Genomic DNA, 23,893 nt, shown 5'->3' on the forward strand with positions numbered 1-23,893 from the left:
ATAGGGACAATATGATTTTTTGGGAAATATTCAAATGCCCCCATCATCATGTTTATCATTCAGAAAACATGCTCATGGCATGATTGCAATGGCACTGGGGAGGGAAGGCCGCCCTGTTTCGTGCCCTGTTCCAGCACCAATGTGTTACGCTCACCTGGACCCCACAGGGGTGTCGATCGGACCCGGACAGCTGCGGTCTCCGTCAACGTGCTGCGTAGTGCAGAGATGACTGTCTGGACTGGCCCGCCCAGTCTTGTCTGCTGGACCCGAAGAAGTATTTTCCTGCAAGTGGATACAGGGATTAACCACCTGTGGGTTTTAGTGATGGCTTCCCAACTGTTCTCGCTCTCCCCCACTAATCACCTCCGATATCCTCTTAGTAACCTCACCTTATGTTCGTAAAAGATGAGCTCTCCATCCTGCGTGTCTTGCAGGGGCATGTAGATACCAGTTACTTCACTGGTTTGAAGGCGTTGGGAGAGTTCCGGTAAGTATTGACTCTGAAGTCCCTAGCGGGATTGGTAAGTATCAAGTTCAAAGAGTTCAATGTGCCCGAGGTTCACTCTTGTCCCCTTCCTTCCTTAAGTTGCAACTGAGTTCGTGAGAAGAAGGTCTTGTAGCTGCTGCTGGCGTTCAGGTAAGAGTCTGTGTTACCCAATGCTGTCCGGTAACTATTGCATGCGTTAACGTGTTGTTTTTCTCCCTCTTTACAGATGCGGCATATGAAAATGTGGAGAGTTATGGAATAATACCGCCGGTGGTAAATCAGGTAAGTCTATGGTGGTAAGAGATTGTATTTGTTGATTCCCTTGGCTCACCTTGTTTTTTTTTCTTGTGTCCCCCAGGTGCCAGATTACAGCGAAGAAATGATGGAGACAGTGCCGGATCGAAAGATGCTGTGAGAACTGGTGAGTATGGCGCCGTGCTGGAGCTGGCGAAGCGACGCGTGCAGGACTGATGTACTTTCCAGGTCTGGAGATTAAATGGTTCCGGAATTAGGTGAGGAATTTGAAATAAGTTTGTTTTCTAACCTTGTCCTTTTCTTCTTCTTTATTCTAGGAGCTCCGGATTCGAGGCGGGCGTGGCAGAAGACTGGATGCTGGCTGCAGGCACGGTGAGCGTCACGCTGCTGGATGCAGAATAACACGAAGCATGTGCTGCTGTTTGGGTGTGGTTTAAATAGCCTCCAAAGTAGTTCCAGGTAAGAAGTTCCCTAGAGCCACGCCCGAGTAAAAAATAGTCCCTGTAACAAAATAGTCCCATCCAGGCCTCATGTAGGCTTGGACTCTTTTGCAGCAAAAAACACAAGGAGGTTGAGGGGAGAAGAGAAAGTCACAAATGGACCCTCACATAAAGGGCAGAACCCTTGACAGAAAACAAACAAACTTGTGACTCCAAACAGGTACAGCTACCATACCAGGGTGATTATGAACCAACTTTCATGCTCTGATCACCGATACCACATCAGCAAGCAGAAATAGCTCAGTAAACTAGGACCCAGAATCAATATCTTTTTCATAAGAAGCGAGATTTATTTCAAACGCATGTGCATTATATTAGTTTGATACAAAAACAATTCATACACCCCCTCTTAAATTTAATCAGGAGAGAAGGAGCATTATACAAAAGTTTCAATACAAAATTATTTTTGTTAAAAACACCAGTCGTGTAGAAAAGCCACACTATTCAAAGCCGAGAAAGCGTATTTCCGCAGTTGGATCTCGTTCATGCAAAAAAGATCTAAAAACTTACGGACCTATACATAAGTGATCACATAAAAGATGTATTTGTTTCACTGTTCACCCCTCTTGACAATCATACTCACTCATGAGAACTTTATTCATTCATACACACAATTTTTTTTTTTTAAAGTTTTTTTAAACATTAATATAAAATAAGCCTCTATTATTGCTTAAATGGTCTCAGACCTGGTGATAGAAAAGGACTGAAGGGCGAAGCGTGGGCGGAGCTAAGGAGGGCAGGGTTAGGACCGCGTGCGGTACCTTAGTAAAAAGAGAAGGACACATTTTCAATTTGATGCTTTTTTACAAAAGTGCTCCGGTCCCGTCCCACAGGACGGAATGTCCCAAAAGTATGGAGAAAAGGGCACGGGACGTAGGAGTATGATGCGATTCACTATGTGCTTTTTTAAATGACACCCACAATAACACAAACATATTAGCAAAACTCAGCATCATAATGTTACGCACACCTGGTATCCACAGGCACGCAACCCAGCCGGGTTACTCGCTGGTATGCTTCTCAGCTTTGCCCTGATGTGGTCTGCGGGGAAGATTATGCCTGAAAATACAGGAGGACTGTGTTCAAGACTGACTGACTGGGGTAACTATCCTCCCTCCACCCCCATATGATTTCAGTCCCTCTGGCGCCCTCTCCTCACCTTGTGGTAGAATTAGGCGTGCTGTCCGTCCTGCCTTCTTTGCAGGGGCGCATTGTCTTTCATGGGCGAGTGCGGTCCAGTTACTTCACTGACGCCGGCCCGTTTGATATTGTTCAGGTAGGTCTTGTTGCTGTTCTTCAGTTTTGTTGCTATCCTGCATGCCTTTCTTTGTTTAAAATGTCTCTTTTTTCTCCCTTAGGTTATGCGGAGCTTCAGCCCGGCGAACTGGCTTGGTTGAACCCCGCTGGTAAATGATGGCGCATTAAGAGCGCTATGATGCGGTAAGTAAGCGCTATGCGCAGCGCTGCAAAGTCTTGCCTTTGCTAATCTGTGATTTCCTTCCTTGTAGGTCGCGGTGTTCTTCAGCGAGAGTGGAATGTCCAGAGTGGTGCCAGCCGAGAGGCGACCAGCTAGGTAAGCCTTTTGAGCAGTTCGTAATTTGTAAATGTCTCTACTGCTTTCTTAAATGTTGCCGCGATCTTCCTCTTTCAGGTCGTTCTGTCCGGAGGCGTGCAGATTCGAGGAAGCTGTTCTCAGAAGCTGCGAGTGTTTAAAGATGAAGACTGCAGGTAAGATGCTGCTGCTAAAGATGTTCCTTTTGTCTCCTTGAAGGTTCTGCTTCTCTGAGGTTTGAGGGAATAGCTGGACACGGTGAGCATCACGTTGCAAGCTGCAAAGTAACGCGAAGCGTGTTGTCTTGCTCGGGTGTGGTTTAAATAGCCCCAACAAAATAGTCCAGGTAAAGTAGTCCCTAGACTACCACACCAAAAACACTAGACTGCATAGCTCGGTTCTTAGGAACCAAGCTATGTGGATGCCTCCATGTTGGCTGACAATACAATGAAGTAGTTCCCAAGCACATTGTGTTTCATGGTGTATGAGCCTGGCTCTATAGGCGCCAGGACTGGCCCCATGAGGGCTTTTGAAGAGGATGCCAGGCTCTAGAGGCCAGAGTCCTGACCCCACCTCGCCAATGGGTTTGCCAGAGGGGGTTTTGGGCGAGGGTCGTGACACATAATTACATACGAATGGAGAGGGTGCATAAGAAAGTTCCCAGATAACAGGTAATTGGGGACAGTAATAGCCCTGTGTGTTATGTGCAAGTGTAACTTCATGTGCAGTCTAAAGATGCTAGCATATTAGAGAAAGTAAAACGTTTTGAAGAATCATGTTACTGTTATGACCCATCTGCCAACTTGATTGCTCTGGGGCAAATTTTAACCCAATGGCTGGTAATCGGCAGAGTTGCAATTAGAATGCTTTTGTTATTACAACTTCAACATGCATAAAGAATTGATATTGGAAACAAATGCTTTTGTGTGAGAAATATTGTGAGAAATGCAGGTAGGCGATTTCCTCTGCATAAAGCTGGGGACCACCTTTGCTTTGCTATAACTTTTTTTTGAAAATCGATTTTATTAGGTTTCCTTTGTGCATTACGTGATTACATTATTACATTGCATTTATTAATGTAAGTTAACATATAGAAAAAACCAAACGCAACACACCCCTTACCCCTCCCTCCTTTTCCCTCCCCCCACCCCCCTTCAGTTCGAGCGTTCATAGCATAGGTAGTTACTTGCGCAACGGGCTCTCTTAGTGATAGAGGCGTCAGTGCATTGTGCGTGTGGCACGTCAAAGTCATGCTGATCAAACGGGTTCGGTTCACAACCGGGTCCTTGGGCCATGGTCCCGTGTCCTTGGGGAGGAGGGGGATCCCTCGGCTCAACCACCAGGTCCTAGACCACTCGGCCGTATTTGTCAAAAAAGGGGAGCCAGATTTCCTCGATGTTGGACTTGGACTCATCAAGCAGGTGTGTGAGGAACTCCATGTCGTAGATGGCTCTTACTTTGGTCACCCAGGTTTTTTCCCCTGGCATTTTCGGGTGTTTCCATTTCTGTGCCAGGCAGCATCTAGCTGCTACCAGCATCACCTGGAGCATGTGGTCTTGAGTGCTATCCCGGTCCTCCCCGTTGCTAATCCCGAAAAGGAGGAGCCAAGGACAGGAAGCCCGTTCGATCCCATCCACCCCTTTAATCCAGGCCCGCACCTTGTCCCAGTATTTCTGAACCACTGGGCATCCCCACCACATGTGGATATAGTCACCTCTTTCTGTCTTGCATTTCCAACAGTGTGGGTCATATCCTGGCCGCATTCTAGCTATCCTTTGCGGGGGGTAGTGCCATCTGTGTAGTATCTTGAGGGCCTGATGGCGATATTGGAGGGAGGATGTGGACCGATTAGCCCGTCTACACATCTCTGTCCATCTCTCGTCATCGATTTCCTCGCCTAGGTCCCTACCCCATTGCGTGCGTGCCGGTGGTGGGTCTCGGGGGATAGAGAATTGAAAGAGCTTGTATAGGCGAGAGATTATCCCCTTGGAACCCTTTGCGGTCAAAAGGAGCTTTTCAAAGTCTGTGAGTTCCCTCCTGAGGGTATCGCCCCAAGATGGCTCGGTGAGGACACCCTTGAGCTGAAGATAACGAAACGGGGAAAGCGTACCTATTCCCAGGGCTTCCTCGAGGTCCTTCAGGGGGAGGAAGGAGCCCCCCACCCACAATTGGCCGGTCCTACTAAGGCCCGCCTCGAACCACGTCTGGTAAGCTGCTGGTTCCGCTATTTTGGCCAGGAAAGGGGGGGCCCATATACAGCTCAAGGGGGAGGGCCATGTCGTGAGCCATCTGTAGTAACCTCCCTCTCTCCATAGAGACCACAATACTTTCAGGATCGGGTGGTTCAAGACGGTTCTGGGGATCGTACTCCTTGGGACCCAGAGCCATTCCTCTAGTGTGACGGGCGCCAGGGGCCTATTATCCATGGCTACCCACTGTTTTTTCATTCCCGGTGTGAAGTGATCAACCAGGATCCTCAACTGGGATGCCCTATAGTACGTCTCGAGGTCGGGGTAGCCCACCCCCCCATCCTCCTTGGTCCTAGTCAATACCTCATACGAAATCCTGTGTTTTTTGCCCTGCCAGAGGAATCTAAGAACGATTCGTTTTGTTTCATCAAATAAGGCCTTAGGGACCTGCACCGGGAGCATTTGGAAGAGAAACAGGAATTTTGGGAGAATCACCATTTTTATGAGATTAAGGCGTGCCATCCATGAGAGACCCGTTCCCGCCCACCTTTCTATGTCTCTCCTGATTGCTGACCAGAGGGGGGGGAAGTTGGCCCCATACAGGTCTTCAAGGTTACGTGTGATTTGGACTCCCAAGTAACGGAACCCCTCATCGTTCCGCTTGAAGGGCAGGCCCTCCACAAAGGCCACCTCTGTGTCCGGCAGGTTCCCACCCATAAATGCCACCGATTTGTCCAGGTTGACTTTGTACCCCGATAGTTCTCCATACCTTGTGAGGCCCTGCAGTAGCCAAGGGATTGTATGGGACGGTCTGGTAACGTAGAGCAGGGCGTCGTCCGCAGATTTTGCAGTGCATATCCCCCATCTGCACACCACTGATGGCCATGTCATTGCGGATCGAGATTGCCCACGGTTCCATCACCAATGCGTAGATTAACGGGGACAGGGGGCATCCCTGCCTCGTACCACGTTCAAGGGGGAATTCTCTAGATTCAATCCCATTTGCCACTACTCTGGCCGAAGGGGAGGAGTAGAGCGCGGATATCCATCCCAACCACCTTGGCCCCATCCCCACCGACATGAGAACCTCCCTCATGAAAGCCCAACTGACCCTGTCAAAGGCCTTCTCCGCGTCGAGAGCCAGTAGGAGTGTGCCTTCGTTTCTGGCCTCGGTTGTGGCTAGTATATGAAGTGTTTTCCTTAGATTATCGGAACCCTGTCTATTAAGGACGAATCCCGCCTGGTCTGGATGTATCAGGCGTGGGAGGGAATTTTCCAGTCTGGAGGCCAGGATCCTAGCAAAAATCTTGGCGTCTACGTTGAGAAGTGAGATGGGTCTGTAGGACCCACAGACCGCCCGGTCCTTACCAGGTTTGGGTATGACAGTGATGAGGGCCTGTAAGAAAGTCGGTGGGATTGTGTCGTTGCCCCTAATTTGATTAAACAATTTAGTCAGGGGCTTCACTAGGGTGGATTGGGTCTGTTTATAAAAATCCGCTGTGTAGCCGTCAAGGCCTGGAGCCTTTCCGGCCTTCAGTCTCTTAATGGCTCCCTCCACCTCCTCCTCTAGGATTTCCCCCTCGAGGGCCTCTAAGTCTTGGTCGGTCAGTTTGGGGAGGGGATGTTCTGCCAGGTAGGAGGCAATATCCTCCTGTGATTCACCCACTTGCCTGGAATAGAGTTTGCTGTAGTAATCAGCAAAACATTCCGTCACTTCCTGCCGGTTCCCATGAATTCTGCCTTCCTCGTCGGCTAGCTGGGTAATCCCTCTCTCCGCTCTACACCCCCTCGACCTCTGTGCCAGTAGAGTGCCTACCCTGTCGCCCTGTTCATAGTATCTCTGTCTGGTATATCGCATCCTCTTAACCACCTCACCTATGAGAACCGTGTGGAGCTCCTGTCTTTTGCCCTGCATCTCGTCCAATAGTGCCCTCCGGTCCACCCCCGGGACGCCCAGTCTGGCCCGCAGGATCTGTAACTCCGCTCGGAGTCTGCTCTCGATCAGGCCCCTTTCCCTTTTACGCCTCGAGCCCTCCGCTATGAGGAGACCTCTGAAGGTGGCTTTCCCCGCTTCCCATACCGTGGACATGTCCGTCTCCCCGGTGTCGTTTATCTCGAAGTAGGCCAGCATTTCTTGTTTCATGAAATCACGGAATACTGGATCCCTAAGGAGCGTGTCGTTACACCGCCATCGAGCCGATCTCGGGGCGATGGGCAGGGACCAGTTAGCTACAAGTAGTTCGTGGTCCGACCACGTTATGGTCTCGACCTTTGGTTGGGTTACCGCCCCATCCCCCTCCTCTGAGGCCAGCAGAAGGTCGATTCTGGTGTAGGTGCAGTGTGGGGGAGAAAAGAATGTGTAACCACCCTGGGCCGGGTACGCCTTGCGCCAAACGTCTACCCAGTAGTGATCCCTCAGGAGGTTTTGCAAAGCCAGGTTGTCCTTAGTGATCCCTTTGGGTGTCCCACCTCTAGCGGACCACCAATCCAGTTGGGGGTCGGCTATGAGATTAAAATCCCCACCGAGAATCATGGCCCCCTCAGCCCATTCATCCATGACGCCAAAGATCCGTGTGAGGAACTCTACTTGACCCGAGTTGGGTGCGTATACAGTGGCAAAAGTGACTTGTTGCCCCTCGCAAAGCCCCTTAACGCCTAGGAATCGACCCCCAAATCCTCTCTTGGTTTCCACCCCCGTGAGTTGGAGAGCCCTTCCCAGGAGAATGCCCACCCCCTCCTTCTTGGAGGTCGGATGTGAAGCCCAGTAATTGCTGCCGATATCTTTCCCCTTGATTCTGGACTCTCTCCCACGCTTGTAATGTGTTTCCTGTAGGAATAGGACCGTCAGGTGTTGTTTACGGAACATATTACCCGTGAGGGACCTTTTATTTTGAGAGTTTAGACCCTTGACATTCAACGTGCCCACCTTCCCTTCAATCATTGTCATCATTCCGGGCGTGCATTTTGAACCCCTCGTGGTGATTGAATTTTAGAGCCCATTGCCAAGCGTATTCCTGTGGTTTGAACTGAATTTCCCCCTGAACCCCTCTAACTGCCCCGTTGTCCCTCCTACCCCCTTCCCCCTTATTCCAAACCCCCCTCCCTGTGCCCTCCCTCCCCCCGCCCCTCCCTTGAAACATAAGGCGTCCGTCCACTTTCCCCAACATATGTTGGGGTTGGTCAACGAACCACCAAGGACTCTAACCCCAGCCCCGGGGTTTTCGTGTGTTTGGAGAGTCCCAGATCGCAAACTTGATTCAGGTCGGCCCCTTCAGGCCTTCGGTAGACATGGCCGAGATAGAATTCTGGGACCCGGAGCCTCCCCCCTGGCCACCAACCCATAACCCGAACCTCAGACATGGGGCAACACAAATAAACAGTTAACTTTTTAACAAAACGCTCTGCCGTCCCATAGTCCAGCGGGCTAAACACAGCGCCGCCACGGCGTCCATTCAAGGCAGTTCGTGGGCCCAGGGCCTCCATCGCCCGCACCCTGAATCATCTCTCACCTCGTGATTTTCTCCACCTCCAATCGAACGCTATTATCATGAATTTGGGTGGTCTTCCAGGTTCGTCGACGGGTGTCTGGTTTTCCGAAACTTTCGGGCCCCCTTGACCTTAGATTTCCCGCTGTGATTTCCTAGTCTGTCGGGGCCCCTGGGGGGGTCCCGTGGTCCTCCCTCCTGGGTGCCCGAGTGGCCCGCCTGGTCGCTCACCAGATCCTCCGTGGCTCTCCGTATGTCTTCCTCCGACACCAGGTGGTGTTTCTCACCTAGCCACTCAAACTCCAGGTAGAAGGGGTGCCCCCACCGATATCGAACCCCTTTTCCCTGCAACCATCTTGTAAGTGTGCCACATTTCCTCCTCATTGACAGGGTTAGGGCCGATAGATCTTGAAAGATGGATACCTTCGAGTCGCCGTACTGTATGATGCCAAGATGTCTCGCCTTCTCCAGGATTCTGACCTTGTCCCTGTAGTAGTGCAGCCGAACCAGGACCGAGCGTGGGCCTCTGCCTCCCCCCCCTGCTCGGTGCACCCTGTCGAAGTTGATCGTCCCCACGCCCTCTGTTCCCAGGGCGATCCTCACGATGTCGTGCACTTTGCCTTCAAGACCTTGTGTGGACTCGCCCTCGGATTCCACCAGGCCAAAGATTCGAAGGTTGTTCCTCCTCTCCCTGTTCTCCATGTCATCAACCTTAAGCCGAAGCTCTTCTTCACGCCTTTCCATGTCTCGGAGTCTCATGTCCATTTGGGTTTCGAGGAGTGTTACTGAGAGTTGATTATTTTCGACACCCTCCACGCGGTCTTCTAGGGTGGTGACTTTGGTGGTGAGGTCGGCCAGTTTGGCCCCCATGTCTGTCCTCATCCCTCGTATCTCCTCCAGAATCGTTTGGATGTTGTTCTGGATAGCCCCCAGGTCTGGGGGTGGGGGAGTGGGGCTACCGGTGGCCATGGCACTTTCTTTGGCAACGAACTGGTATTTCTGCAGGTTTTCTTTCCAGTGCATGGAAGGTTCGTGCCGGCCACTTATCAGCGGGCGCCGCCTTTTCGTCGGCTGGGGAGCCGGGAAGGGGTGGTTGAGTTGGTCCTTTAGTGGCGGGTTCCCGGCAAGTCAACTGGGGGGTCCCCAAGGTCTTACAACGCTGTTGGTGTGTTCCACGCAGTCCTTGGTGTCCTTGGTGCCCTTATTCCGGCCCCGTCGTTACTCCACGGGTGAGTGGGTGGCCCTCAACAGATCGAGTTCTGAGGCCGTGGAGGGGGCTGGTGGACTTGGGCCTCCCTGTGACCGGGTGTGTCTCGTTAGGCGTGGGGCCCCCGAGCACCGCGGGCCATCTCGGCGAGTGTTGTGATGGTGGGGGGGCGTGCTCCCGCGTCGGCCCCCTTGCAGTACCGTAGCTCCCAAGACCGGCGGATGGTCCTTTCCAGGTCGGGCCGGGCTTCGGGTATCAGAAGCGCCGGGCGCGGAGCGCCTGGGCGCAGAGGGCCACCCCGGCGTGTGCTCCCTGGGCGGGCGGACGACTTTCCTCGGGTCGGGGCCCTGGGTCAAGCGGTGGGCCGTGGAAGATGTCCAGGGGAGGAAGCGCCGTGGGCCCTCCTTCTCGGGCCTATTCGTGGGCGGCGCGGCTTGCGCTGCTTCCTGCGTTGCTCCGCGCCAGGTCGTGGGGGAGGGGCAGCTGATGCCGCCTCGGTCCGTGTAACTCCGCACAGGAGCGTCGGATCGGGACCAGAGTTGGGTCCAGGTGGGGGCTACAGGCTCCGTCTTTTGGTGGGGGTCGCGTAGCGCATGGGACCCTCGTTCCGCCGGTAAATCGCAGTTCACCCGGGGCTGGGTGCGGAGCTCGACGTTCAGGCGTCCATCCTGCCCGCGCCCCCTGGTGGCCTCCCTTTGCTATAACTTTTAATTCATTTAAGTAAATTCGAGTTTTGATCAAACCTCATGCTTTTTGCCTGGAATTGTGGGGTGGGACTATATAACTAGGGGGCATCACATCATGGTGTACACTTGATGTATTAACCTCACATTAATCAAAATATATCTGACAAGAAGACAGAAGGATTTCAGGGCAGGGCATCTCCATCTTGCTCAAGGTTTGACCTAGTCCAAGCTCCCCTGATCCTTGGTCCACCGCACGCCCAATGATCTACCATGTCCCTCTGGGTGACAGCCAGACAAGTGCCAGTTGGAAGACATTTAAGTTCCAAGAATGAAGCTCTACAAAGCCAACAGAATCCAAAATGGAAAGTCTTACCCTGAACAGTCCCCCGAAGAAAAGGAAAGGAAGACAGACTAGGCCTCAGATAAAGCCACGACAGCCATCACAAAAACAAACTCTACGACCAGATACGTTTGAGGAGGATGCAGTTTGTTACAACAGGGGTATCACCTATGACTAGTTGGGCTATTAACCGATAGGGGCCAAGTCTAAACTAAATGGATGCTCCCAGTTCTGAATGCAGATGACCTAACCCCACTGTCTGACACATTTTCAGCCTATGCCGGAGACACCATCAGCCAACCTAAAGGACAAAGCACCAGTGACACACTACTATGTGGATCCAACACCTCAAAAAGAGGTATCTTTGGTGGCTGCAAAACTATCAACAATCCAGAGGGGTTGCTCAGAACAAACTGAAGCTGGGACAGAAGGCAACCAAGGCACTAGCAGGAAGTAGTAAAGTCCGTCCTTCATTAGCTGGTCACAGGCCAGTTGGTTATATTTGAGCAATTAACAGGATGCAGTGGCCCAACCCACCGGAAACCCTCTTCCACCAGTGGCACAACTACAGAGGTTTGAGCCCAGAGATAACCCAAAGGTATTCTTATGTAATTCTGAATGCACTGCAACAAATGCGAAAAGGAATATTGGGCCCAGTTCATAGAACCGCTCATGACCGGAGATCTTCAAGCAGCTTTCTAGGTCCTCAAATAAGATGGTCGAACCACATATGACACCATAAAGAACAAAATATTGGAACGATTGGAGTGTGACCGTGAATCCCATCACCAACAGCTACGAGCAATCCACAAATTACCTCAAGAAGCCATTAGAGAAATGGTATATAAAATTCAACTGTTGGAGAAATGGCTGAAAAAACTACCCTTTAATTTAGAACATCCACTTCGATTACTCCAACTCTGCCTTGGAGATTGTGATCCAGATAGCCATGGGTCAATACCTGGTCCAACATTGGAGACCCACAGCACCTGAGAAACTACCCAAGAAGCTACCACCCTCAGTCACGAGGCAGAGGCAAGTACCTGCCTGGAATTTGGGGGTTTCGTGACCAACTCCAGAAGCTCTGGTAAGGTAGATGTTAAGATGGATTTTAAACTGATCTGGTGGGCAGACGTTTAGGAGGCCATCCTAGTTAGTGAACAGAGGAGCCTTCTGGACAAAGTAGACCAATCTACAGTATTTCGGCAGGCAGTCAAAGACTAAGTCTCAGGGTGGTGAGAGTGAGCCCACAGATTACCCTAGACAGATGTATATAAAAAATATCTCTCTCTCTCTCTCTCTCTCTCTCTCTCTCTCTCTCTCTCTCTCTCTCTTCTCTCTCTCTCTCTCTCTCTCTCTCTCTCTCTCTCTCTCTCTCTCTCTCTCTCTCTCTCTCTTCTCTCTCTCTCTCTCTCTCTCTCTCTCTCTCTCTCCTCTCTCTCTCTCTCTCTCTCTCTTCTCTCTCTCTCTCTCCTCTCTCTCTCTCTCTCTCTCTCTCTCTCTCTCTCTCTCTCTCTCTCTCTCTCTCTCTCTCTCTCTCTCTCTCTCTCTCTCTCTCTCTCTCTCTCTCTCTCTCTCTCTCTCTCTCTCTCTCTCTCTCTCTCTCTCTCTCTCTCTCTTCTCTCTCTCTCTCTCTCTCTCTCTCTCTCTCTCTCTCTCTCTCTCTCTCTCTCTCTCTCTCTCTCTCTCTCTCTCTCTCTCTCTCTCTCTCTCTCTCTCTCTCTCTCTCTCTCTCTCTCTCTCTCTCTCTCTCACACACACACACACGTCGGGGAGAAAATAACCACAACCTGTAACAGAAAGGGGCTAGTTCGGCACATATCAGTTTAGGCAGTTCTTCATCAACAATCCCTAACTTAAGTAGTCCAGCCCTATGAAGTGAGGAGCCTAGCACTCAAAGTACTGTTGTGCGTTAACAACGCACAGTCGTGCGTAAAATGGAAAGTGGGTTCTCTTCAGGGGCAGAAAATACGTTCCTATTGCTAGAACAGGGTTTATCCTTGCGGATAGAGCGACTTTTGGAGCTCGGGAATAGCTGGGCGCGCGCAGGCTATACCAGCCAAGGGGAGTATCTTTTGAGGGACACTAATGCATAAAAAGGGATGGATGTGCCAGGGGGCCACCGGTAAGTTAGGAAAAGTACTCACTGACCCTCGACACAGTCCAGACCAAAGTTTGGCAGCCTAGCCCACTTCGCCTGTAGGTGTTACCCTGAAGTTCCAGGGACGCTGCGGCTCTCATCGGTTGCGGGACGGGATGATCGTCCATGGCGGGACAGTAAACTTTTCTCAGCCCTCGAAGGAAGAAGGATAGTTCCGGTGCAGCACGTCTCAGGACACGGTACGTAAGAACTGCAGACACTTTCAGCATTGGTCACCACAACAGGGCGACACAGGGACTGCAAATGCTTGTGGCGTGTCGCACTCTCATAAATCACAACCAGAGGAGCTAGGACAACGAGCTTTGGCGGGAGAGGCCCAAAACCACAAGCTAACGATTCCCAAAGTTTCAAATCTCAGCTCGGGACGGCGGCGTTCCTGTGCGATACCCTGGGGTCGAGCTGGGCAGTTCACACTGGATGGTTCAGGGAACACTTTTGAAGAGGCTATTTGCGAGGGGTAAGTGTAGAAGGCCTTCCAAAGGGGTGAAGCACCCTTGCAGGCCTTCTTGGTTTGATGAAGAAATAGGGGTCCGACGGGACAACAGCAGGGTCAGGGTGCCAAACCTTCCTAGCACGTCACCAGTGGTTTCTCGTGTCTGCTTTTTTGTTAAAGATACTTGGCTCCTTATGAAGTTCGGTGTGAACCTCAGTAGATTGACCTGGAATGGATGCAGAGCCCCTTCTCTTATCCAAGATTCGTTTCGCGCCCAAATCCCGGATAGTCAATTGAAGATCTGGTCTCTTGCATGTATGTCAGGTGTAGGCCAATCGTGGCCCACAGTGGTTCAAGTCATTCATGACTACCAGACATACCGGCACCAGTAGTGTGGATAGGGGCCAGACCATCCCAACCCTCTTCCTGGGCACTAGCACACGTGACATTCAGAAGCCTGCAAAAGATGCGGTTTTCATGAGAGGCTGCATGCCCAAATAAGGAATACCCGGGTCTACCTATCTGGGGGAATGCAATGGGATAAAATGGCCAAAGGACAGAACAAAAGACCGTGGCACAGCCATTTTCGGCACTGGCCACAGTTTTGGACCAAACATGGGAAATGCGGTATGGTCCATAAAAACGAAGTAAAACTACTTTAAAAGTAAACTGCTGCCACCAGTTCGTCCTAGGCACACTTGTAAAAAAAAAAAAAAAAAATCCTTATTGTGGCTAGGGCCATAAAACAAAAGGACCACTATGCGCTCTACTGTAAGACACTTGGCACATGGATAAAAAGTTACCAATAAATGGCAACAGTCGAAAACTGAGGGAAACAGTTTCCCAGTACTGAAAGCCTGAAGGATGTGTCAGTTTCCCCATAACAAATTAGGGAAAGCCCAGGGGAGTACAACTGAAGGCTGTGCTCCACTGGAAAAAGTCAGGTTAGGTAAGCCAAACAAAAGTAAAAAGTTTGGGGGTTCAAAAATGGAGGGAAAATTGCACCTAAGGGAAATCTTTCTTAACAGTAGAACCATAGTTCCTTGGGCCGAATCCCTGCGCTCCTCGAGATTAAGAAAAACCAGCCTTCCCATACTAGACCAAACTCCAATCAGGGGTGTGGGAAACTGGACCACTGTCGACACACCTCCCTACGTAAACCAATGGGAGACTGTAACGCAGCTGGCAAGATAAGATAAGGAAAGAATGACAGAATTGGAGCAGGCAAACCCAACCCCTGACAAGTGGAGGTAAGAGCATGAAGCGAAGGACTGAAAGTATAGGAAGCGACAGATTGGAGAGAAGAGGATTAGAGGTGCAAGAGTACCCCACACTTCGGTATAAGATTGCCGCAGACTGTCAAGGAGGAAGGTGAGAACAGGCCCTTTGAGGAAAAAGGACCGTACCCCGAGACGGGGGTGGCAGGAAAGCTAAAGCAAAGCCTCTAAATGAACTAAGGCTGCCTGCTTCTTGGGAAGCTTCTGAGCGTCTAGCCCTGTTCAGACTCAATGTAGGAGTGCATGTGTGCCCTAAACTCGCGAAAAAGAGGTCTCCTTGGAATAAAAAAATAAAGTAGAGAATCGGAGTGCACTGACCGATGAGACATGAAAGAAGTGTGGGGGACGCTTAAAACCCCCTATACTCCAAGTGGTTGTTGATCACCTACACCCAGGAGAAAATAAGAACTGAGATTCACAAGCAAAGACTCCAACTGTTGAAAACAAGAAGAAGCCATTCTGTTTGTGAAGTTTTCCTCTGCATTTTCTTAGATTGGCCCAAACCTGCAACTAGCCTTACTAAACGTTTGTTTAACGGTACATCTTTGTATTTACCTCATGTTAATCCTAATCTGTTCCCCGACACCGGTCACCACACTTCACTTGTTTACGCTCCTCCTCCCAATATTCATGTCGTCTTGGAGAAGGTATTGTGTCAGAAGGTCTAGGAGAAACACTTTTTGTATTTGTATTTATTTTAATATGCAGAACGCGTTTGCCAAAGTGTTTGCACAATATCAATCATTCAGCGGTACATTAAAGATGCAATTTAACAGAGCAATACGATCCAGTTAATATGACATTGTTTATCAAGAAGAAGAGAATGAGGAAGAACATGATCTGTAAACAGAGAACGGACAATGGCAACAGAAGAGGGAGAGTGGAAATGTAAAGGTAAAGCGTTGTAATGTTTTGGTGCAAGCAGGGAAAAAGCACAAAAAGGAGATTGGGTGCAGAGAGGGCGAGGAAAAGAGCAGAAACAGAAAAGCAGAACAAAGAATGGGAAGGAGGAGTATAGAGGGAGCCTTACACACAATAAATTGCAGCAAAAAGCTAATGAAGTCCAACCTGTGGCCTTCTGTCCTCACAACATGCCCTTCTGTACTCTAGGAAGATTAATGTTAGGTCCTGCCCCAGGTTGTGGACTCTTTCTAAGCTACGACAGGTACTGCACTGGAAGGCATGTGCTGCGTCTTAGCCAATTTGAGAACTTGGTTCTTGCTAACCAGTCTACTGCTCTGAGGGGAGTCATTTCTGCCAGGAATTTGAAAACTTCTCCTAAACCTGCTTAGCCCCTAGCCTCTGCACACATTCTAGGTTTACCTGTGTGTTCTGCGTGGGAATTTGCAGCAGGAGTGCCAGATCATTGCAGTCAAAGGTGTCGTCCAGTGCTATGAGAGCTCCATGGACTCCGCTCTCCTGCAGGCTGTTTGCATATTCCTTCAGGCCCAATGACTGTACCCAGCACATCACACGCTCGTTGGACCAAACCATCACATCTATGACAGGGGAGGTGGGGAGAATGGTAGAAGCAGAGAGAAAGTTAATCCTAGAGCAATCTTCTCATTTCATCATTCAACAGCTGTCCACACTCTAGCCCTAAACCAGACACCAATGGCCTGCAATCCTGCCCTTCAGCACCCAATGCTATACCAGCACTGGAATACATGAAGAGGAGTAGGTAAATTACCAAACAAACCCTCTCTCCTACAATGGATGTCAATCATACCTGCAGTACACTGCTATTCCATCACTGGAGTGGACACACGGACACACACACGGACACCCCCCACACCCCCCGGCCCCCTCTGCAGTACCATTAGCACATCTATAGCTAACCCTGAAATAGGACTTCAGAGTTGACAATCCTATTCCAGCAGAAGGATTTGGGAGCCAAGGCGTGCATGTCTTGCCCATACCTATGAGCTGGTTCTGGCTCTCGTCTCGTCGCCTTTCTAGCTCTTTCCGGTCATAGTTGAGCTTCTTGAGGCACATTATGCCGTAGTGCAGGCTCACCCTGAAACAAACAGTAGTAATATCAGTGATCAGCAAAACCCACACAACTCCCCTCCTCCCTCCAAACACACCCACCACCTGTCAATCAGGTGAGTCCTGGTCAAGCTGTACTGGCAGGAGCTAAACATCAGCCTCTTTAAGCAAATTAAGAACCATGATCACAAATTGTTTTTTATTTTTTTATATTTTTATTTTATTTTATACAAATACCAAGATGCCATCACCGGAAGATCAATACATTGTCAATTCTTCATTAGACCTCCACTTAAACAGTGTGTGCACTGTGCTAGAGTGCTGTCTGATTTTCTGTTTTTGGAGGTAGTGTGTCCCACCTTTGAATATCTTTCTAGTAGGCAGGCTCTCGAAACTCTTGGGCCTTCGCTGCCTCGAAAGTGAATTTAGCACATAGAAGTAACCTCAATCTACGAGAACCATTTTGGAGCGGAATCTGCCCCCACGCCAACACCATAATCAGTCTTTCCACTGAGAGCGTATGATATGTTCTCCCCAGTAAGTTACTACACTGAGGGTAATGGCTCTACCGCCAGCACGTTTGATTTTACAGGCCCCCTCTCTGCCCTAGAGGCTTTCACAAGGGGGTAAAGAGAGTATTAGGGGGCATTCCAGATGGCCCTTCCCGCTAATCTTTCCAGGGCAGTCCCTATCCTCCACTAAGGTGCAGGGATCAACCCAGTGCAGTCTTAAATAAGACTCGCCAGTCTGTATTTGGGGAGGATGGGAGCAGTCGCCAATGCAATTTACCGACTCTTTTCCGTCCCCCTCAACACTCCCCGTGTTTTATCCTATTAATTTCATTGGCTGCAAATGAAATATAGGATACAATTCAAATTAACATTGACAAGGCTTACCCTGGCAAGGCCCAGGGTACCTTTCAAACTTGACGCCCACTGCACTCCCATCAGAAACCTGAACTTTAGCCATACACTGACAATCTGTAAGCCCAAATTCAAATGTTTCAGAAAAGAAGGCAGCAGGGTGTCGGGGTACAGCACATCTTACTTTGGTAGCACTGTAGGCTGCATCAAGGACAGTCCACACAACCTATTCAAGAAATGCCTGGAAACTGGCATCCCAAGTCTGATACCCAGGAAGTATACTTTGGTCAGTCAATATAAAAACAAAAAAACTATGGGACCTAATCCATATTGCAGATGACACATGGGTCACTAAACTGTTATACACTGGCATCCTCTTACTTAACTGCAATCATTTACTGCTAGACAGATTTTGGTCTTCAGGTTAGTCCTAGGAGAATTGGTTTTTCAGTGACCCTGAAATGTGGAAAGCCGGGGCAGAGTGCCCAGTACATTTCTGGTTAGGCCAGAAGACAAACATATATTGCAAACCTTCCCAAAAGGGACACGTTTGTGTTTCTTGGGCATATGGGCAGCTGCTTGGCTTATCGACTTAGATTTGAGACCTGCTTCAAACAATAAAGGAATAATTCACGATTATGTAATGTTCAGGCTGTAGTGCGTGCATTAGCCGTTAGGTGGCAGCAGTGAGTTTTTTCAAATTTGTTTTATTGTGTTTGGTTTAAAAACAATACTTTTACAACCATATAAAACACAATTAGAAGGATAAAAGGTGGTATACAAATAACCACTCTTTACAACCATTTACTGCAAAAAAGAAAATATACAATTCATTAATGAATAAAACCCTAAAATCGTCATACTCGTAATCGCATCATTCCTTGTTAAAAGATTTGATAAAAATTCATACAGTACAACTAAACGTTTTTTTATACAAACAGGGTACAAAATGTTAGGGTAAAAAATTAAGCTCAATTGATTTTATGAAGGCCGAGATGGCCAACCTGTCTGAAATTGTCTCACTGAGCAAGCATGTTTGCCACAGATTTCCCTCTTCACACCACGCGATATCATTTAGTAGTTTCCCCAGATAGCTCTTTCTCTGATTATGGAGTGCACTACAGTACCAAGTGTTTTGTTGTTTCTATTGATTCCTCATTCAAACAGAATCTGCAGTAGGCCTCATTTTCTGTTATTTTACCTCTTCTCAGGAGGACTTCCTTGGTTAATAATAACTTCCACTGCAATCTCATTAGGATAGAGCTATAATGTTTGTTTTGAAATTGCAAAAGGTAACCCGAAATGTTTGTGTTCATGTACCAGGTGGTTAATCGACAAATATCCATGAAAACAGTCAATGGTATTTATCCATTCTCTGTCATACAAGATGTTTTTAACCCTATCCGGGTTACATAACAGAGTTTCTGTATCCGTATTCAGATCCCACAATATCACTTCACAAATTGATTTTATATGACAAACAAAATTCATTACCCCTCCATTCGGGCAAACAGTCCATACATAATTTCATATCCTTGCATAGAAAATCATGGATTGGTGAAATTAAATAACGAAAAAGTGATAGCCTCCATTGGGCACGCAAGGCACACAAGCAAAGGGACAGAAGACCTAGTTTGAATCTTAGGGTGATAATTGGTACTGCATTTGGTATTTTTAATAGTCAAAGCCACATTAATCCTTCTAGTGCAGCCAACAACTTTCTGGCAGTATCCAAATAAATTTCCATCCCATGGAGACTTTTAGGGACTACGTTCCCTTAAAAAAAAAAAATAATAATAACTATGGGTTTGATTGAACAACGGCCGTATTTCCGGTCAGCCTTTACCATTTGCATGCATAATACCTTCACCCTTTAAACCAGTACCTGCTGGAGAGTATAACACATCGGCTGGGCCAAAATATAAAAGCCGAAATAAGTCATGCTCGCTGAGGTATTAAGCATTATATTCTCAAAAGACCGTGAGCCGCTTTATCTGCCCTTTGACAATGCCAAAATCGTAGCCTTGGATGGGTTAATCAGGAGTCCATTTGCCTTTGCTTTGAAAATGCACAAAGAAGGCGCTATAACCCCACCCAGGAATTGGTAAAGAGCATGAAATCATCCACATGGCCCAACCAAGACATTTTCAAATTTCCCAATTTTGGAGGAAGATGGGCAGTGGGAAGCAAAGAATCATTAATATCAGAAAGGGGGCCCAAACACGTCCTTGTCTTAAACATGAATTTGTTACTATTCTCCTATATAGAAGGCTTGCGTTGTTAAGTCTCACCCTAATACCTGTATTTTCATACAGCCTCATTATGAGATTCAATAAACCTGTCGGTAGTCCCCACGCATTGAGTTTCCACCAGATTCTTCTACGATGCACCCTGTCGAAAGCCGCCGACAGGTCTATTGAAGCTAAATAAGTACTACAGGACGGGTTTGACCAATTGCTCTCAGGGCTAAACCGTTAAGGTTGGGCGAGTGGCCCTTTCTAAATCCCTTCTCTTTTTTTGTAATCTATCGGTAGAGGTTGCCAATCCCTCCAGATGTTGCAATAAGAGGGACACAAAGATCTTACTCTCCACATCAATCAAAGAGATTGGCGATAACTTTTTGGTTCGATCCTCACGCCTCTCTTGAAAATGACGTCCTCCCAGGATTTTGCAAAAATACCTAGGGCAACAATACTCTTAAATAAAACAGCCAACGCATTGGCCCATTTCACTGGGTCCTGGTTTTGTATGTTATTTGTTAACCCATTCGGCCCGGGAGCCCTTGATATTTTGCAACTTTTAATGACTTGGAGGACCTCTTCAACTTCAATTGGCATAAGCCATTGTAGGTTCCCCCGCCCCCGTAATCGGGCCTACCACATTGTCCATCCTTGGAGTACATAGCTTTTCAAAAAACCTTACCCACACAGGTTTGGGGACTGAATTCAATTGGCAAATAGCAATATTGTGTTGAGCATTCACCAGAGTCTAAAAAGCTCTTGAGTCCTTTTTAATAAGGACTTGTAACATGGACTATGCGTCCCTCTGCAGCAGTGCTGCACTCAAATTTACAGTAGTTTTTATACCTTTGTTTTACCACTTTACACTTGGAGGACTTCGCGTCATATGGGTCACTAGAGTGCCTAATAGCCCTTATTGAGGGCCTTGTGTTATGCTTTTCTATAGCCAACTGCTTGTCAACAATGTGTGAATGTGTTGCCACATTAACCCTAGTCCTTATCCGAGGGATACTCAACACCCCATCCAGAAATTAATCAAAGTGCGTTACATTAAAAACCTCCAACTTCCACCCGTAACCTGCATCACTCATTCAACCAAAATTGAGATTTCAAATATTATGAGGTGACCAACGGATTGCATTCCTTCCTGCTTTGACTGTCAAATTCTTGGGACCCAAACAAGCATTCACACAGACCTTAAATTGGGCCTTTAGAATGCCATGGTTACTCCACACTTTTTACTATATGAAAATCTGAACATATTTCGACAAGCTAAAGGTCTACAAAAATATAATCCAGTATCGACTTGCTTCTCCCTCTGTGCCAAGTGGGTTGAAGGCCCGTATCCTGGCCCATACTCTCATTCAACTGGCCCAAACCAATTGAATCTAGTCCTAATGCCGACTTCCTACCTGCTGAGATTTAAAATCACTAGCTGTCTGGCGTTATTTCCCAAATGTCACCATCAACTTCTGGCATAGAGCAATTAGCGTTTAAGTCACCTGCAAAAATCACTTGCCCTTTGGGAACCCTTGTCTGCCAATCTACTATAGTTTCAAGAATTTCTCTAAAGTCCACAATAATTTCCACTCCTTTGTGCCAATAAATATTGATCAGCAAGCATTCAAAAGAATGTTCCTTGAATGAGATAACAACTGCCAGGGCACCAAACAGAAGTTTGAAAGGTTCCACTGCAATTAACCCTTGTCCTGAACTAACTGCCTGCGGCTCTACCTCCCTTACTGGGCTTGGCTGACAGGAAAAACACCTGAAATCTGTCCAATACCAGAGAGGAGGTAAGCCATGTTTACTGTCGAAACACACAGTTGGAATCTCTAATAATAGTCAAAGCATTAGGATTAGACATCAAGTGCGGGCTGCCTCTTGTTTCCCAAGATAATAGCTTTAGCTCTCTAGTATAGCTTAATTGATAGTGTGTCTTAATTCCATCAATGCACCTTAATACTCTGTTAGTGGTAGGGTCCAACTGCGTCCCCCTTTCATTATCCTCAATCGGACTTCCTCATCGCCCAGCCCTATGTCACGGAGCAGCCGTGGCTTCAGAGCAGGTTATCTTGGGTGATAACAATCTGACCCTTCATTTGAATGGCTTTTTCCGCTTCCGTGTTTATTAAATATAGACATAAGACTTCCCCCACAAGATTGGTTCCCCACAACCTTTCTGGGCCATTCCAATGTTCAATGGAGAAACCAATGAAATTCTGGTTTGAACGTTCAGAGTATACCAGGTCACTTACCACTTTTGACCCAAAACTAAAAATCAATTTTCCTCATGTTGGAAAATTGGACTCTCTCAATATCCACTGAAGATATTGTACAGAGTTACAATATCAGAGAAGATTGCTAGGACATTACTTTGGTTCAAACAGACAGGATAGTTATTACCCAATAGATTTGACATCAAAAAGGTACTACACCTCGAATTAATATTTGATTTACTTTAGATTTGTTATACTCTGAATCTCTACCAGTACTTTCATGATTAAGACAGGTCCCGCCGCCTATCCTTACATAAGTACCACTTGCATACTTCAAAATGTTATGGAGCTGATACCATCCCTTACTGTTTACAGAACCAGTGGTTTCCTTTTTCCCAAACCTTCTGTCTGCCGACTCGTTCTGAGTCAAGGCAGATAGTTTGTCCTCACTGGCTTCCGCAGGGGATACCCGTCCCAGGTTATCTGCAATGTATAGCTTACTCAGCAAACCTGCTCCACGGACTGGGACATTTGATAACATTGAATGGCCAAAACCTGAAGCAGCCAATTGATCTGAACCAGAAACCATCAACTCAAGAACATCACTGGGGGACTGGTCTGTTTGGGTAGCCTTTGTAAAGGCGTGGAGCTTCATATTTGGATTGTTTATAATCTAATTTCCTGATGTTTTCTCCTCCATATTAACAGGTGCTTTTGCTTCTGTTTGTACCCCTATCTCACTATGTATATCTCTTTTTGATGATGGTGTTCACTTCAAATACACAGGGGGGGGGGGGGCGGGGTTTGAGTGCCTAAACCATTTGTCGCCAAACAGACCAATTGTTTCACCTGCGCTTAAATCCCTTTATCATAGGTTAAGGGACAACTTGATTGAGGGACCCTCGGGTCTATCACCCCTCTTGGAGCAATTACATAGTTGGGGCTAAGATCACATTGTACCCCAAGGTTCGTATTTAAATCGTATTGGGCTTTCCTCCAACACTGCAGTCATAATTGGGGTTACCCGTTTATTATTGAGGTAAGCCGGATTCATAGTTTCTGTTTTTGTCAAATTTCTTAAATATTTACGGCAGGACACTTTTCTTTTTTTAGATTGTTTTTTGATTTTTCCTGTCTAGAAACTAAATTTTGTGGATGGTCATCAGCTCCTTGCAACCCATCCCCTATGCCTAATGCATTATGGTAATCTTCAGCAGAAGCAAGTTCTACATCTACAATTATAGCGTCTTCATTTACTGGTTTCAATTACAACATCATTAAGAACTTTCAAAGCATTTAAAATTAGATACATTTTCTCTGACATCATCAACAATAACAATTGGTGTGGTGTTAAGTACAGATTCTTTAGGTAAATTCAAGGCCGAAAGGCAGTCAGGTGGACAGAGTGACTTAGGACTGCATAAAATTGGACATACATTCCAAATATTCCACTTTTACCTTGATAACCCTCAGCATTATCGTATGTGCGTTTACTTCATTTAAAATATTGTAATATCAGTTGACAAAAGAGATGAGGACCATATTAAGGGCCAAAACTGTGGGAGAAGGGTATAGTTTCTTACCTGTAACTCCATTTCTCCAGCATTGGTATCTTTCATGGATTCACATGCTTAGAATATTCCCCGTCGTCAGACTGGGACCCTCGGTACACATATATAGCCTTTTCCTATAGGAAAACTTCCGACACTTTTGTGTCCTATCTACGTCCTTTTAGGACCCGCCTACGCATGCTCCGTAGGCCGTCCCAGTATAAGAGGCCCGCCCCCGCGGCTCCCCTTCAGATTTCGGCCCCTCCAAAGTAGGAAGGGTTAAACTTATCAAGCAAATACATTGCATTCTGGGGAGGCTGGAGGGCGCATGTGAATCCATGAAAGATACCAATGCTGGCGAAATGGAGTTACAGGTAAGAAACTATACCCTTCTCCAGCATTGGATCATTCATGGATTCACATGCTTCGAATAGATTGTATAGCAGTAACACCTGAAACG

At 47.7% G+C, this 23,893-nt stretch overlaps 1 protein-coding gene across 7 annotated transcripts in view; it reads right to left on the bottom strand.

Annotated features, from left to right (window-relative positions):
- Positions 1-23,893, bottom strand: part of PPFIA3 (PTPRF interacting protein alpha 3) — an 841,741-nt gene that overhangs the window by 79,177 nt on the left and 738,671 nt on the right. For all 7 annotated transcript variants that reach the window (XM_069605740.1, XM_069605757.1, XM_069605735.1 and 4 more), the window contains 2 exons: positions 16,492-16,589; positions 15,896-16,071 (listed from right to left, as the gene is read on the bottom strand). In XM_069605740.1, the coding sequence (XP_069461841.1) occupies positions 15,896-16,071; positions 16,492-16,589 (274 nt within the window). The remainder of the gene's footprint in view (positions 1-15,895; positions 16,072-16,491; positions 16,590-23,893) is intronic.

Source organism: Ambystoma mexicanum, chromosome 1p (assembly GCF_040938575.1).
Source record: "Ambystoma mexicanum isolate Mex_15411 chromosome 1p, UKY_AmexF1_1, whole genome shotgun sequence".
Classification (NCBI taxonomy): domain Eukaryota; kingdom Metazoa; phylum Chordata; class Amphibia; order Caudata; family Ambystomatidae; genus Ambystoma; species Ambystoma mexicanum.